Genomic DNA, 12998 nt, shown 5'->3' with positions numbered 1-12998 from the left:
GCTTTCTTCATAGATGCACTTTTGCTGAGCCGAGGACAGGTCCTCCAAAATAATAACACAGAGGAATTTAAAGTTGCTAATCCTCTGATGAGGGCTGGCTCATGGACCTCTGGTTTCCTCCTGAAGTCAATAATCAGCTCCTTGGTCTTGTAGATATTGAGTAAGAGGTTGTTGTTATGGCACCACTCAGCTAGATTTTCAATCTCCCTCCTATATGCTGATTCATGACCATCTTTGATTCAGCCTGAGATAGTGGTGTCATCAGCAAACTTGAATTTGGCATTGGAACCACCCACTCATAAGTGTAAGGCAAGTAGAACACCTAGTCAATAGAGATGCGATTCAGGCACTCTGTGAGTTGCCACACTGCTAAAGTTCCCTTGCTGTCTAATGGTTCCTCATCTACATTTCAACATTATAACAACTATATGGGCAGTACGCAACCACACCATTTGATCTCATGGAGCACGAACCAAGCTTTGACTCTGTCTGTAAATGGTCTTGTTAACTGCTATAGTATTTTGAATAGTTTCTGCCACATGTGCAATACAGGTGTGTGCTTCAGTTTCAGTCAACAGCTGCAACCTTTCCTTATTCCAGCAGCCATTAAGTATTGACATTCAAAGCTGTTTGGTGTGTAATATCTTCAATATTAAAATGATGGTTCTTGTTATGTATGACATGGTCATTGATCTGTTACATACTTCGTGAATTTGTTTTAGTTCCCAACAATCCCAAAGCAGTCTTCTGTGTTGATGAAGAATCTCTTTACAATTGGTCATCTGCAAGTAATGATCTTTTTTTCAGATACTCTATTCCTGTGTTGTGAAATGGCACAAACCTATGGCAATTTGCTTGTAGAAGGCTGTAGTGAATCATGTTTCTTGGAGCACACAGTGCTGGCAGATGACAGTGTTCAGTACTAAGTACTGTTAACTTGAGAAAAATGATCTTCTACCATGTTTACTTCTACCTTCCTGAGAGCTGTTCCAGGATGTTCAACCTTTGACAATGAGGGAACAGTGATCTGTGTCCAAGTTTGGCTTGTATTGACAGCAGTTGCACATCCCAAAGTGGCAATTTTATTTTTCACTGAAGTTGTGAAAATGAATAAGAATTGTCCAGTATCAGGGCCATTCAAATACAGCATAAATTTCAGATTGGTGCCTTGATATCCATTTGACTACATGGAGCTTGCACCCTGTTTTATTAGTACTGAGTGTTGTTATTCTGACATTTGTTCTGTATTTTCACCTCTTCTGGCTTTTGTTTTACTTAATGCACCCCGTGTTTTATTTAATTGTTCCTGTGCTCTATTGTAGAACAGATCTTCCCCTTCACTCTCTCTCCACTTTCTTTCCCTACTGCATCTCAAAACCTGTATTTCCCTGTTTCATTGCATAATCATTGACCCTGCCCAGATGCTAAGTATTTCAAGCATTTTCTGTTTGTTATTTCAGATTCCAGCAATTTCAGTATTTTGCTTTTGAATCCATTTGGATAGATACCATTTTTGGTTTTGCAGTTCTTTTGTGAGTTTAATTGAATACGTGAGAGCTCAATCATTAGTTGATGCAGCTCCATGGTTCAAGACTGTGCTGAAGATTTTTGTGTTTTGGTAGTTAATGATACAGGATATACTATAATGTATATATAGTTTATATAATCAGGTAATGATACTTGATTCTAGCCCAGATGTACCTGATATCGGACCATCCTTACTGCCAAACCATGACCATAAGATATAGGAGCAGAATTAGGCTATTTGGTCCATCCAGTCTGCTCCGCCATTTCATTATGGCTGATGCAATTTTCATCTCAGCCCCAATCTCCTGCCTTTGCCCCTTATCCCTTCATGCCCTAACCAATCAAGAATCTATCAATCTCTGCTTTAAATATACATAAGGCTTGGCCTCCAGAACTACCTATGGCAACAAATTCCACAAATTAACCACTCTCTGGCTAAAGAAATTCCTCTTTACCTACATTCTAAAAGGACTCCCTTCTATTCTGAGTCTGTGTCATTTGGTCTTAGAAAGCAATGCCAACTGTGTAGAATGAATGCTGACTTTAATTTTCATCAGTAATTTCAATGCCAGTGGGAGTATTGATGCCTGCATTTGCACAATTGCAAAATGAAGATCATCTTCTAAATCTTTTAAATTCTATTTGGGATAGAATACAAAGGTAAACTATCTCAACTAGTCAGAGAATTTAGCCAAGTGATCAGAGTGCAGAATTCTGTATTTCCATAACCAATTTAGTATAGATTGGGAGTTTAAATTCTGTGTTGGTTCTTGAGTCTGTCCAAACCAATGAGTCTGGAGACTGTGAAGGTGCAAATAATTGATCATAGCATCCATTAATTTAAAATAATACTCATTTGAGGCATGAAATCACATTCTATGAGCGAGACCACAGTTCTTTCAAACCTGGCATATCAATATTCAAACGGACAAAATAATTGGCCTGAAAAATTCTTGCTGAGCTCTGAGAAGTTTAAGTAGTAACTACTGAGTTACTAAGGTAATGCCTGAAAGTGTCTGATGAGTATTAATTTGTAGGGATATTGTTGCCTAGTAGGTAAGTTACCAGACTAGCATCCATAGCCTGGAAGGAACATTGCTTCATTTATTGAATCTCATCATAGCAGCATGATTCATTTGATTAAATAAATTTGGAATTCACATACATAGTCAGTATTAGTAACCATAACTATCTGAATGTTTTTAAAAAAAACTCATCTCATTCACTAATGCCCTTTGGATAAGGAATTCTGCTATGTAGGTGCCTTCGGATCCACTAATAGGGTTGACTCAACTGTCGTCATAGTGCAGGGACAATTAAGAATTGACACTACTTGCTGGCATTGCCAGTGACTGCTACATCCTATGGATGAATAACTTTTAAAAGGAATTTAATTTGCCAAACATCTCAATTGTAGGCTGTAGTACTTAGATTTCATCTTTTCTCTGTCCGATTATTCAAGGGGATCATTTACATCAGTAAACCATTGAACTTTAAGGAACAGACCTTACCGAGGAGATGTTTTCATTATACAGACTTTGCTGCTTCAGGTTTGACTTTTATCACATTGAACTCACATGCGGTGCCTGCTCTTGTCTGGCAACTACCTGTATGTGGAAGCTCACCATCTTGTGGATATGTTACATTTTTGTCAGTCATTTTGCCCTGCTTTTTTTCCATCATTTTTTTCCTATTGTTATATTTGCAGAAAATATCAGACCTGATAAACCCTTCCACTTTGTTCAGTTCCATGCAATCTGCAGAACAAAGCCTTCCCTGCGAATTTGCAATTTTTCACTCCTCACTTGTTATATAGGCTTGCCTGCTGAGGATAGAATTAAATATTCCCAGCCAGTGGTCTGGAATTTAATTTCATTGTGAGTGTTCAGCTGCTCTGCAGAAATGGGCGGGTGTGGGGGAGGGAAAGAGAAAAGGCGGTCGAGTGATTAGCAGAGCTTGCCACTGGATGGCACAGTACTGTCAGTGTGAATGCTCAGGGAAACTAGAGACTGACCAGTGCAGAGCATGTCCTCCACCAAATCCAGTTTACATATGCATAGAAACTGTCATTCCTAGTAAACTGAGGTTGAGGAGCATCTATTCATCAATAATTTGCTAAATAGTGCAATGCTCAGGACTGCATTCACTCAAGGTTAATTTCTATCAGTGTAACATAATGACTAAGACAGTGTCTCCATGCATATTAAGAGAATGCTAATAAGTAACCTCTATGATTGCACCTCTCCAGGTTCTCTCAATCTATTAGGGCTGTATAAATTTAGATTATGAGGACACTAATTGGCAATGTTTAGGATTTAAGGTGATTTTTAATTAGTGCCATCCATTCAAATCTGTTTCAAATCTCCAATGCACTTTATTAATGTATGAGTTATTTCATTTTGTGCTCCAGAGTAAACAATCACTCAACAAATGATCTCACTGTCAAAGAAATTTCATAGATTAAGAAACTAAATAGCATGTTTTAGTTAAAGTTTCACACAGACTGTTTCAGAGCTGCCAGTATTGGGCCTGAAAATATTGTTAACAGTAGATACCCTTCCACTGTTTGAATGCTCTGGACTTGAAGCCAGTATTGGCATTGATCTACAAGCCATTGCTAGAGACAGAAGTTGATTTTCTAAATCAATGTATTGTGCAGAATGAGTTGATGTCTTTAAAAGCACTGAGTATGAGGCAGAATGCAAAACCCCATTGTTTTTTTTTGGTATAAAAGGATCTTTGAAGCATCCTACTCTTGCTCCAGTCCAAGCATAGTATTGTCATTATAATGTAGCCTCATAAAGCCGATAATATATTTTGTAAGGAATATACCACAAGTGGAGTGTGAATTATATTCTGTAAAAGTCAGGAGACCCTGTCCTTGCTGGGAGCCTTGCTTTGGGGGTCCTTTTTTTTTACAAATCAAAATTATGTTTATGATGTAACTATGATTATCAGTTTACCTCTCCATTATTAATCAAAGAACTTCTTAGTTAATGTTCTATATATTTGTGTACAAAGAATATAACACTGTGTCATATCTAGTTACATTTTTAAATGAGACTTGCAGATTGATGTTGTGTAAGTGTGACATTGCTCACTTTGTGCAAGTATTTGCTGTGAACCGTGCAGTAAAATTATGCTATAAATGAACAATTATTTTCTCCTCAGCTGCGTCGAATGCAAGAAATGATTGCTCAGATGCAGGCACAGATGCGAATGAAGCCTGCAGATAATGGAGATGGACTGTGAGTGATGAACTAGTTCTCTTATTTACAGGTAAGAACCATTAGTGATCTCAGCCTACCCCACAATCTCTCTGTGGGTTATTGGAAATTGGATATCAGTTAAATGAATGGAGTTGCACCTGAGAACCATCAGTTGCCTGAATCTTACAACGGAGTATCCACATAGTTTCTTCCTTGAGCCCGTAGAATCAGGATTATTACAAGCCAGAAGCCATCCTGCCTAATGAGCCAATGCTGATGCTCTGTAGATCAATTCAGGCAGCCTTCCACTGGTTTACTTTTTGCTTTCTTTTTGAAATCATTTATTGTTTTCACTTTCTCCACCCTCATGTCAGTGGTTCCTGGTTATTGCCAATTGCCCCATTGTTTGAAAAAGGTAGTTCTCACATTCCCCCTAGAGTTCTTGGCCAAAATGCTAAGTCTGTATTCTCTAGTCCTTTACCTTTAGCAGATAGGAATAGCTTTCTCCCTGGAGGAAGGCAAGGTAGAAAACCAGAGCTGTAGTGTGACAATTCTTGCTGGAAAGGCCTTCTTCATTTTATGACCATGTTGTGAAAATGGCTTTTTAAAGCAGAGAGTTAATGTGAGAACTTTCTTGATTAATTCAAAAAATACAGCCAGGTCTCTGCTGTCGAACGTTCTGTCCTTTTGGCTGAATGAAGTCTGGCTGCAAAACAGAATTGACGAAGCAAAAGCTGGAAGATGGCTGTGAATTTTTTTTCATAGATGTTTAGAATCGTACAGTTCGACCACAGAGTTTCTAATTTGGGATAGGAATGTATGTGAAAACTTGAAACTTTGGAAAAAATAGGGAAGCTGTCAGCTGCATTTTAAACAATGCCCCAAAGAATCCTCCCACTGCTTCTGTTTAATTGCTTCCACCTCGGCATGTTTCTCAAGCTGTCCAATCAAACTGTTGTGCAGTTCTGTGGAATTCAAGCTGTGAGGCTGGCCAGAGGTCAAATGGACCACAAGATATGCCTTATATTTTTTCCCCACTTTCCTTCATTTTTCTATGCAAGGTGAGGGAGTTATGTTTACATTTCAGAATGCTTCAAATTACCGACTCTTGAGAGTTGTATCTCTGAACAACTTCCTGTTAGTGTGGGTGGTTTGAGTTATTTTGTCTGTAGCTGATGATTATAAGTTTGAGTGACAGGGCTGGCTCTGAATGTTCACAGTGCTCATTTCTGTTGCTGTTTTTCTTCAGATTAAAGTTAGTGTTTTTCTCCATGTTAACATTTTCAAAGTTGAAATTCCAGCAGTGTTAGTCTTTGGAGGTAATAGGGGTAACTCATTGTTGTTCAATTAATCATATAATACAAGTCCATTCAGTTCTTTTGCTGATGCTTGTTCATTGAAAGCATGATCCCAATTTGTCTGTCGTCCGCCCCTATTCATAGCCCATCAAATAGTTAATGTATATACCTAACTGAACTTTGAAGGTTATTTTTACATCTGATTTCATCACCCTTTCAAGTGATGCAATCTGTTTGGTTGTAACTCCCAGCATAAAATAATTCGCCATTTTCCCTCCTCTTCCATCTGCCAAGAATGAAGGACCTGATATAAAATTTGAATCCATTCCTTTCCCATTTTCAACCAAGAACTTTGTTGTGTGGATCAAACAGTCGGCAAAGGTCCCTGACAAGAGGAATCCCGTATTAGCTGAAAGCAGTGTTTCATTCCTTAGTTTGTGCTGAATTAGCAGACTTGTGGTTGGGGAGAGGTTTACAAGAATAAAAGGAAACCGTGTATTCTCTCAAAGCCAGTTTGCTGAGATCCTTGCTTATCTGTGAGCTAAATCTAAATGGCCTATGCTCCTTCATTCTTCAAGATCTTTAGTTCACAAAAATCTATCAATTTTGTACTTAAATTTTTTTAACAATTCACCTTACTTCAAAGGGTGAATAAGCTCCAAGCTTGTACCATCTTTTTAAAGTATTTTTTTTTCCTGGGTTCAATCCCGAATGGACTGTCTTTAAGTTTTAGGTAATGGACTCTCAAACTGATGAAATAATTTGCATTCACCAGATCAGTGTTCTACAATATCTATAAATTTTTGATAAAAATCACATTGTCAGGGTTCTGAATGTCAGAGTTCTGAGGAAGGGTCTTGGTACGAAACGTTGACGATCTATTCATTTCCATAGATGTAGCCTGACCTGCTGAGTTCCTCCAGCATTTTGGATTTCCAACATCTGCAGACTTCCTTGTGATAAGGAATACATTCATAGTCTTGTAATCTGTCTCATCATTTAATCTTTGAATGCAGAGACTTAAGAGACTGCAGATAGAACCATAGAACCATAGAAACTACAGCACAGAAACAGGCCCTTTGGCCCTTCTTGGCTGTGCCAAACCATTTTCTGCCTAGTCCCACTGACCTGCACACGGACCATATCCCTCCATACACCTCCCATCCATTTATCTGTCCAATTTATTCTTAAATGTTAAAAAAGAACCTGCATTTACCACCTCGTCTGGCAGCTCATTCTATACTCCCACCACTCTCTGTGTGAAGAAGCCCCCCCTAATATTCCCTTTAAACTTTTCCCCCCTCACCCTTAACCCATGTCCTCTGGTTTTTTTCTCCCCTTGCCTCAGTGGAAAAAGCCTGCTTGCATTCACTCTATCTATACCCATCATAATTTTATATACCTCTATCAAATCTCCCCTCATTCTTCTACGCTCCAGGGAGTAAAGTCCTAACCTATTCAACCTTTCTCTGTAACTGAGTTTCTCAAGTCCCAGCAACATCCTTGTAAACCTTCTCTGCACTCTTTCAACCTTATTTATATCCTTCCAGTAATTTGGTGACCAAAACTGAACACAATACTCCAGATTCGGCCTCACCAATGCCTTATACAACCTCATCATAACATTCCAGCTCTTATACTCAATACTTCGATTAATAAAGGCCAATGTACCAAAAGCTCTCTTTATGACCCTATCTACCTGTGACGACACTTTTAGGGAATTTTGTATCTGTATTCCCAGATCCCTCTGTTCCACTGCACTCCTCAGTTCCTTACCATTAACCCTGTATGTTCTACGTTGGTTTGTCCTTCCAAAGTGCAATACCTCACACTTGTCAGTATTAAACTCCATCTGCCATTTTTCAGCCCATTTTTCCAGCTGGTCCAAGTCCCTCTGAAGGCTCTGAAAACCTTCCTCACTGTCTACTACACCTCCAATCTTTGTATCATCAGCAAACTTGCTGATCCAATTTACCACATTATCATCCAGATCATTGATATAGATGACAAATAACAATGGACCCAGCACTGATCCCTGTGGCACACCACTAGTCACAGGCCTCCACTCAGAGAAGCAATTCTCTACCACCACTCTCTGGCTTCTTCCATCGAGCCAATGTCTAATCCATTTTACCACCTCTCCATGTATACCTAGCGACTGAATTTTCCTAACTAACCTCCCATGCGGGACCTTGTCAAAGGCCTTACTGAAGTCCATGTAGACAATATCCACTGCCTTCCCTTCATCCACTTTCCTGGTAACCTCCTCGAAAAACTCCAACAGATTGGTCAAACATGACCTACCATGCACAAAGCCATGTTGACTCTCCCTAATAAGCTCCTGTCTATCCAAATGCTTGTAGATTCTGTCTCTTAGTACTCCCTCCAATAACTTACCTACTACCGACGTTAAACTCACCGGCCTATAATTTCCCGGATTACTTTTCGATCCTTTTTTAAACAACGGAACAACATGAGCCACTCTCCAATCCTCTGGCACCTCACCTGTAGACAGCGACATTTTAAATATTTCTGCCAGGGCCCCTGCAATTTCAACACTAGTCTCCTTCAAGGTCCAAGGGAACACCCTGTCAGCTCCCAGGGATTTATCCACTTTAATTTTCCTCAAGACAGCAAGCATCTCCTCCTTTTCAATCTGTACAGTTTCCATGGTCTCACTACTTGATTCCCTCAATTCCATAGATTTCATGCCAGCTTCCTTAGTAAATACAGACGCAAAAAACCTATTTAAGATCTCCCCCATTTCCTTTGGTTTCGCACAAAGCCGACCACTCTGATCTTCAAGAGGACCAATTTTATCCCTTACAATCCTTTTGCTCTTAATATACTTGTAAAAGCTCTTTGGATTATCCTTCACTTTGACTGCCAAGGCAACCTCATGTCTTCTTTTAGCCCTCCTGATTTCTTTCTTAAGTATTTAATCCTGAAAATTGGAGAAACTCAGTGAGTCGGGCAGCTTTTATGGTCAGTTGATGTTTTGGGTCACGACTTCTTGTTCTTCCTCTCCCCTCAGCCCCCAAGGCTTTTCCTGGTCGGTTCCACCTCATATTTTCCACAGCTGTCCAGTCCCTGTACCCTATACCCTGCCGTTCCCCTTCAGGAAGGTCTCAGGGCTCTCTTATTTCCTTGTGGAATAAAGCACAGGTCATCTGTCCATTTTCCTCCACAGATGCTTCCCGGTCCACTGCTTCTCCAGGTTTTTGTGTGTTGCTTGATATGCAGAATTTAGAAGATGCTCTGTTCTTTTGAAATCATAACCCAACATTTGCCAGTATTGTAACATATTTGCCATAATCTGTTGCAGTCACTTTGCAAGTTCTTGCATCCTTCCACACTGTGGCAGAACAATCAACTAATGTCTCTAGCAAAACATAGTAAATTAGGATTAATTTCTCTATGGCACACCCCACGAATCATGTAGTTAGTGAAATGCATTATCCCCAGAGGTAGTTCACATTCCTGTTCCATTATGGATGTGTCACATACTTCATGGATATCTTGTGACTGTCTTATGAGGATGATGTTATGGTCTTGCGGAGGTCACATGATGTAATTTTCCTGCCAGTGCGGTCACATGATGACCTATTCTCAACAGGTATATAAAAGAGACTCTCGATGTGACACAGTTAGTTTTCAGTTAGATTGTCAGATACTCCGCTATGCTGCGTATTCGTCCCATGATGCAGTTTAGTTTTAAAACGGAGTTTTACTTTCTAGTGTAAGGTACAGAAGTGTTAGGCCGGCAGTTTCACCAATAGCTGCCAGCTTTATTGGTGTACTTTTTCAGTAGTATTGGAGAGTGAAGACATTACTAAGGTACAGAACCTGAAGGAGTCGAGTAAAGCTGATATCGTTCGGCGGTATTGGATAGGATCGACCATTGTTGAATCTTCGTTCAAGAAAGAGTGATCTGCATGAGATAACCTCTGCTGAAGCAGAAAAGGTTGTGCGGTGTCTATTCTACAGGTCAGTTCCTTTAAACCGTTTTATTTCCGTCGTCGTGAATCCTGCGGACAAGGCAGGTTCTGGCTGGGATCAGCAGTAACGTCAAGTCTTCGAGGAATTCTTTACTTCAGGAAAGGCTCTCCTAATTGACTGTATAAATCTCTTGGACTTTCGGATTTACCATTCTAAGAACTGTGTTCTAATTTACCACTTTAAGACTGTGTTCGCATTTACTGCTTTAAGAACTAGTACTGAGTTTGGTGGTTTGTTAAATGGCCGCATAGCAGTTTACTTCCAGTTAAGGTTTTCGTTTGTTTATCTTTTTACTAATGTTGAGCAAAGTTTAATAAATGTTTGTTTGTTTTCATAAAACCCGACTCATTTCTATATTCATTTTTGCCGGTCATGTGACAGATGTAAAAATTTGGAGAGTAATAGAGATTTAGGCTTCATTTAATTAATGAACATTCAGTTGTGCCCCAAGGAACACTTTACTGAATGTAATCCTTGGGAAATGGGTGTTCAGCCTGTATTGTAGGTTAATCAGACTCTAGGAATCTTGGTAGCAATACTACATTTGAGTTCTTTCTAAGATTCCTATATGGAGTGCTCTAAAATACTTACCACTGGATTACAGTCAATCTTGCTTTCTTTTTGATTGAAAAGCTTTGCTGTAACTGACTTGTTGTAGACTCCCAAAGAAAGGTGGCATATAGGATTACACGATCCCTGAAGGAGAGAAATAGAAATTATTTTGTTTTTTTAAAATAGAGAATTGTTGTGTAGGAATATGAGTTGGAGCAAGATGTATCATGGAGACATTCAGTATTTGATTTATTATGACTGCAATATGTGTGAAATCTGTTTTACTGTAGCAATACAGTGCAAAGACACAAATCTATAAATTACAAAATTAAGTAAATGGTGTTAAATAAAGTGGACATTGGACAAGACATTCTGAACACCATGTCAAAGTATTTCTGCTCAGATATTGTGCAATATGTTCAAGGTCTAGTATTGTCTGAATCAGAGGCAGCACTAGAGGCCTTTTGGTCCATTGTATCTGTACTAGCTCTTTAAAAGTCACCCAGTTAGTTTCACACCCTTGTGGTTTCTGCATTTTAGTGTATTCTATCACTTTCCTGATTAAAGCTACTATTGAATTTGCTTCCACCTCCCTTTTATGGTGTGCTTCAGATTTGTAGCCACACTCTGAATCCTTAAGAATATTTTATATTGTGCCAAGTTCTCTTGGTTCTCACTTTAAATCTGCTCTTTGAGTAATGACCCTTCTGCCTCTGGAAGCGATTTCTCCTTGCTTGCTGTGAGCAAAATCTTTCACCATTATTTTAAGTTCTCCTCTATTGGCTTTCTCTGCTGTTTGGAGAATGATCCCAGTTTATCTAGCTTCTTCACACAACTAAGGCCCAACACCCACGATAAAGATTTTATATCTCCTTAATGTAACCTCTAAGTGATATTGTCATCCTTTGCAATACATGGTACCAGAAATAAGTGCATAAGTTCTAGGAACAGACATCCCACCTCTCCTGGAAGTTCTGGGAGTCTCCTGCATATTGATAACGGCTCCCTGATGAACGCAAATTATATACAATATCCTGGAAATCAGTTTTTTTGAGAACGAGTGAGTGGGGGTGGGGTGGGGAAGAGAGAGAGACAGAGAGCGAGTGACAGATGTAGCGAGAGAGTGACAGAGAGAGCATCCTGATTGGTCTCTCTTTGTGCTAAGTAGACCTATCAGTTTTCTCTGTGGGCGGGCTTTACAGTCGACCTCTCTCTCTCTTTCATTGTCCATCAGTTCAGTTTAGTGTCCTGCAACACCATGGCAGAGTGTTCCAAAATGAGAAAATATAAAACGTACTGCACCCCAGATTACACTAAAGTGTACCCCTGCCTAATAGGGGTAAAAAATAATGACAGTGTTGCTCGCTGCACTGTTTGCACCTATTGCCCATGGTGGGTTAAATGACTGTAAAAGACATGTTGTGGTGAGTATAACAGGTGTCATTCATTCATTAGCATAGCTAACATTATTTAAACGAGCTGGCTAGCTGCTAAGGAACTACTCTATTGATGTCCTACGTGATGAGGCCAAACTCCCTGTAGATTTGCTTAATGTTGTAATAGAATAAAAAAATTACTCCATGATAATGTAACATAATATAATATAATACAGGCCCACCTTCACTAATCCGGCACCATTGGGACCTGAGGAGTGCCAGATTAGTGAAAATGCCGAACTACAGAAGGATCACATTAGGCATAATCAGTGCCGGATTATCAAAGGAACCAGATTACAGGTAACACACATCAAAGTTGCTGGTGAATGCAGCAGGCCAGGCAGCATCTCTAGGAAGAGGTACAGTCGACGTTTTGGGCTAACTGAAGAAAGAGCTAGTAAGAGATTTGAAAGTGGGAAGGGGAGGGGGAGATCCAAAATGATAGGAGAAGACAGGAGGGGGAGGGATGGAGCCAAGAGCTGGACAGGTGATTGGCAAAAGGGATATGAGAGGATCATGGGGCAGGAGGTCTGGGGAGAAAGACAAGGGGGAGGGGGGGGAAAACCAGAGGATGGACAAGGGGTATAGTCAGAGGGACAGAGGGAGAAAAAGAATGTGTGTATGTAAATAAATAAATAATGGATGGGGTACGAGGGGGAGGTGGGGCATTAGCGGAAGTTTGAGAGTCAATGTTCATGCCAATAGGTTGGAGGCTACCCAGATGGAATATAAGGTGTTAGCTTCATCTTGAGTGCTACCTCCCTGAAATTAGTTTTTGCAGGATGGGATGTCTAGGAATATTTATGGATACTTGCATCTGAAGCATATTGCTGTGACAAAAGCCCTTGCAATTCTTATTCTTCTGGGTAGCCCTGCTGAAATTGTGTTTATTTAGCAAGATTCTGATGTATGATCCTATAAGCAATGACATCACATTATCTGTAGGGGTTCAGATATTGAAACACATCTGAATATTT

The 12998-nt window shown here is 39.7% G+C and overlaps 1 protein-coding gene across 3 annotated transcripts in view; it reads left to right on the top strand.

The window, feature by feature from the left end:
* zgc:63587 (uncharacterized protein LOC393431 homolog) overlaps nt 1-12998 on the top strand; it is a 218400-nt gene that overhangs the window by 193909 nt on the left and 11493 nt on the right. For all 3 annotated transcript variants that reach the window (XM_063040895.1, XM_063040896.1, XM_063040897.1), the window contains one exon: nt 4699-4806. In XM_063040895.1, coding sequence (XP_062896965.1) covers nt 4699-4779 — 81 coding nt within the window. In that variant the 3' untranslated portion in view covers nt 4780-4806. The remainder of the gene's footprint in view (nt 1-4698; nt 4807-12998) is intronic.

The sequence above is a fragment of the Mobula hypostoma genome, chromosome 2, assembly GCF_963921235.1.
Source record: "Mobula hypostoma chromosome 2, sMobHyp1.1, whole genome shotgun sequence".
NCBI lineage: Eukaryota > Metazoa > Chordata > Chondrichthyes > Myliobatiformes > Myliobatidae > Mobula > Mobula hypostoma.
The sequence above is the reverse complement of the archived record's forward strand: the minus strand, read 5'-3'. Positions and strand labels throughout refer to the sequence as shown.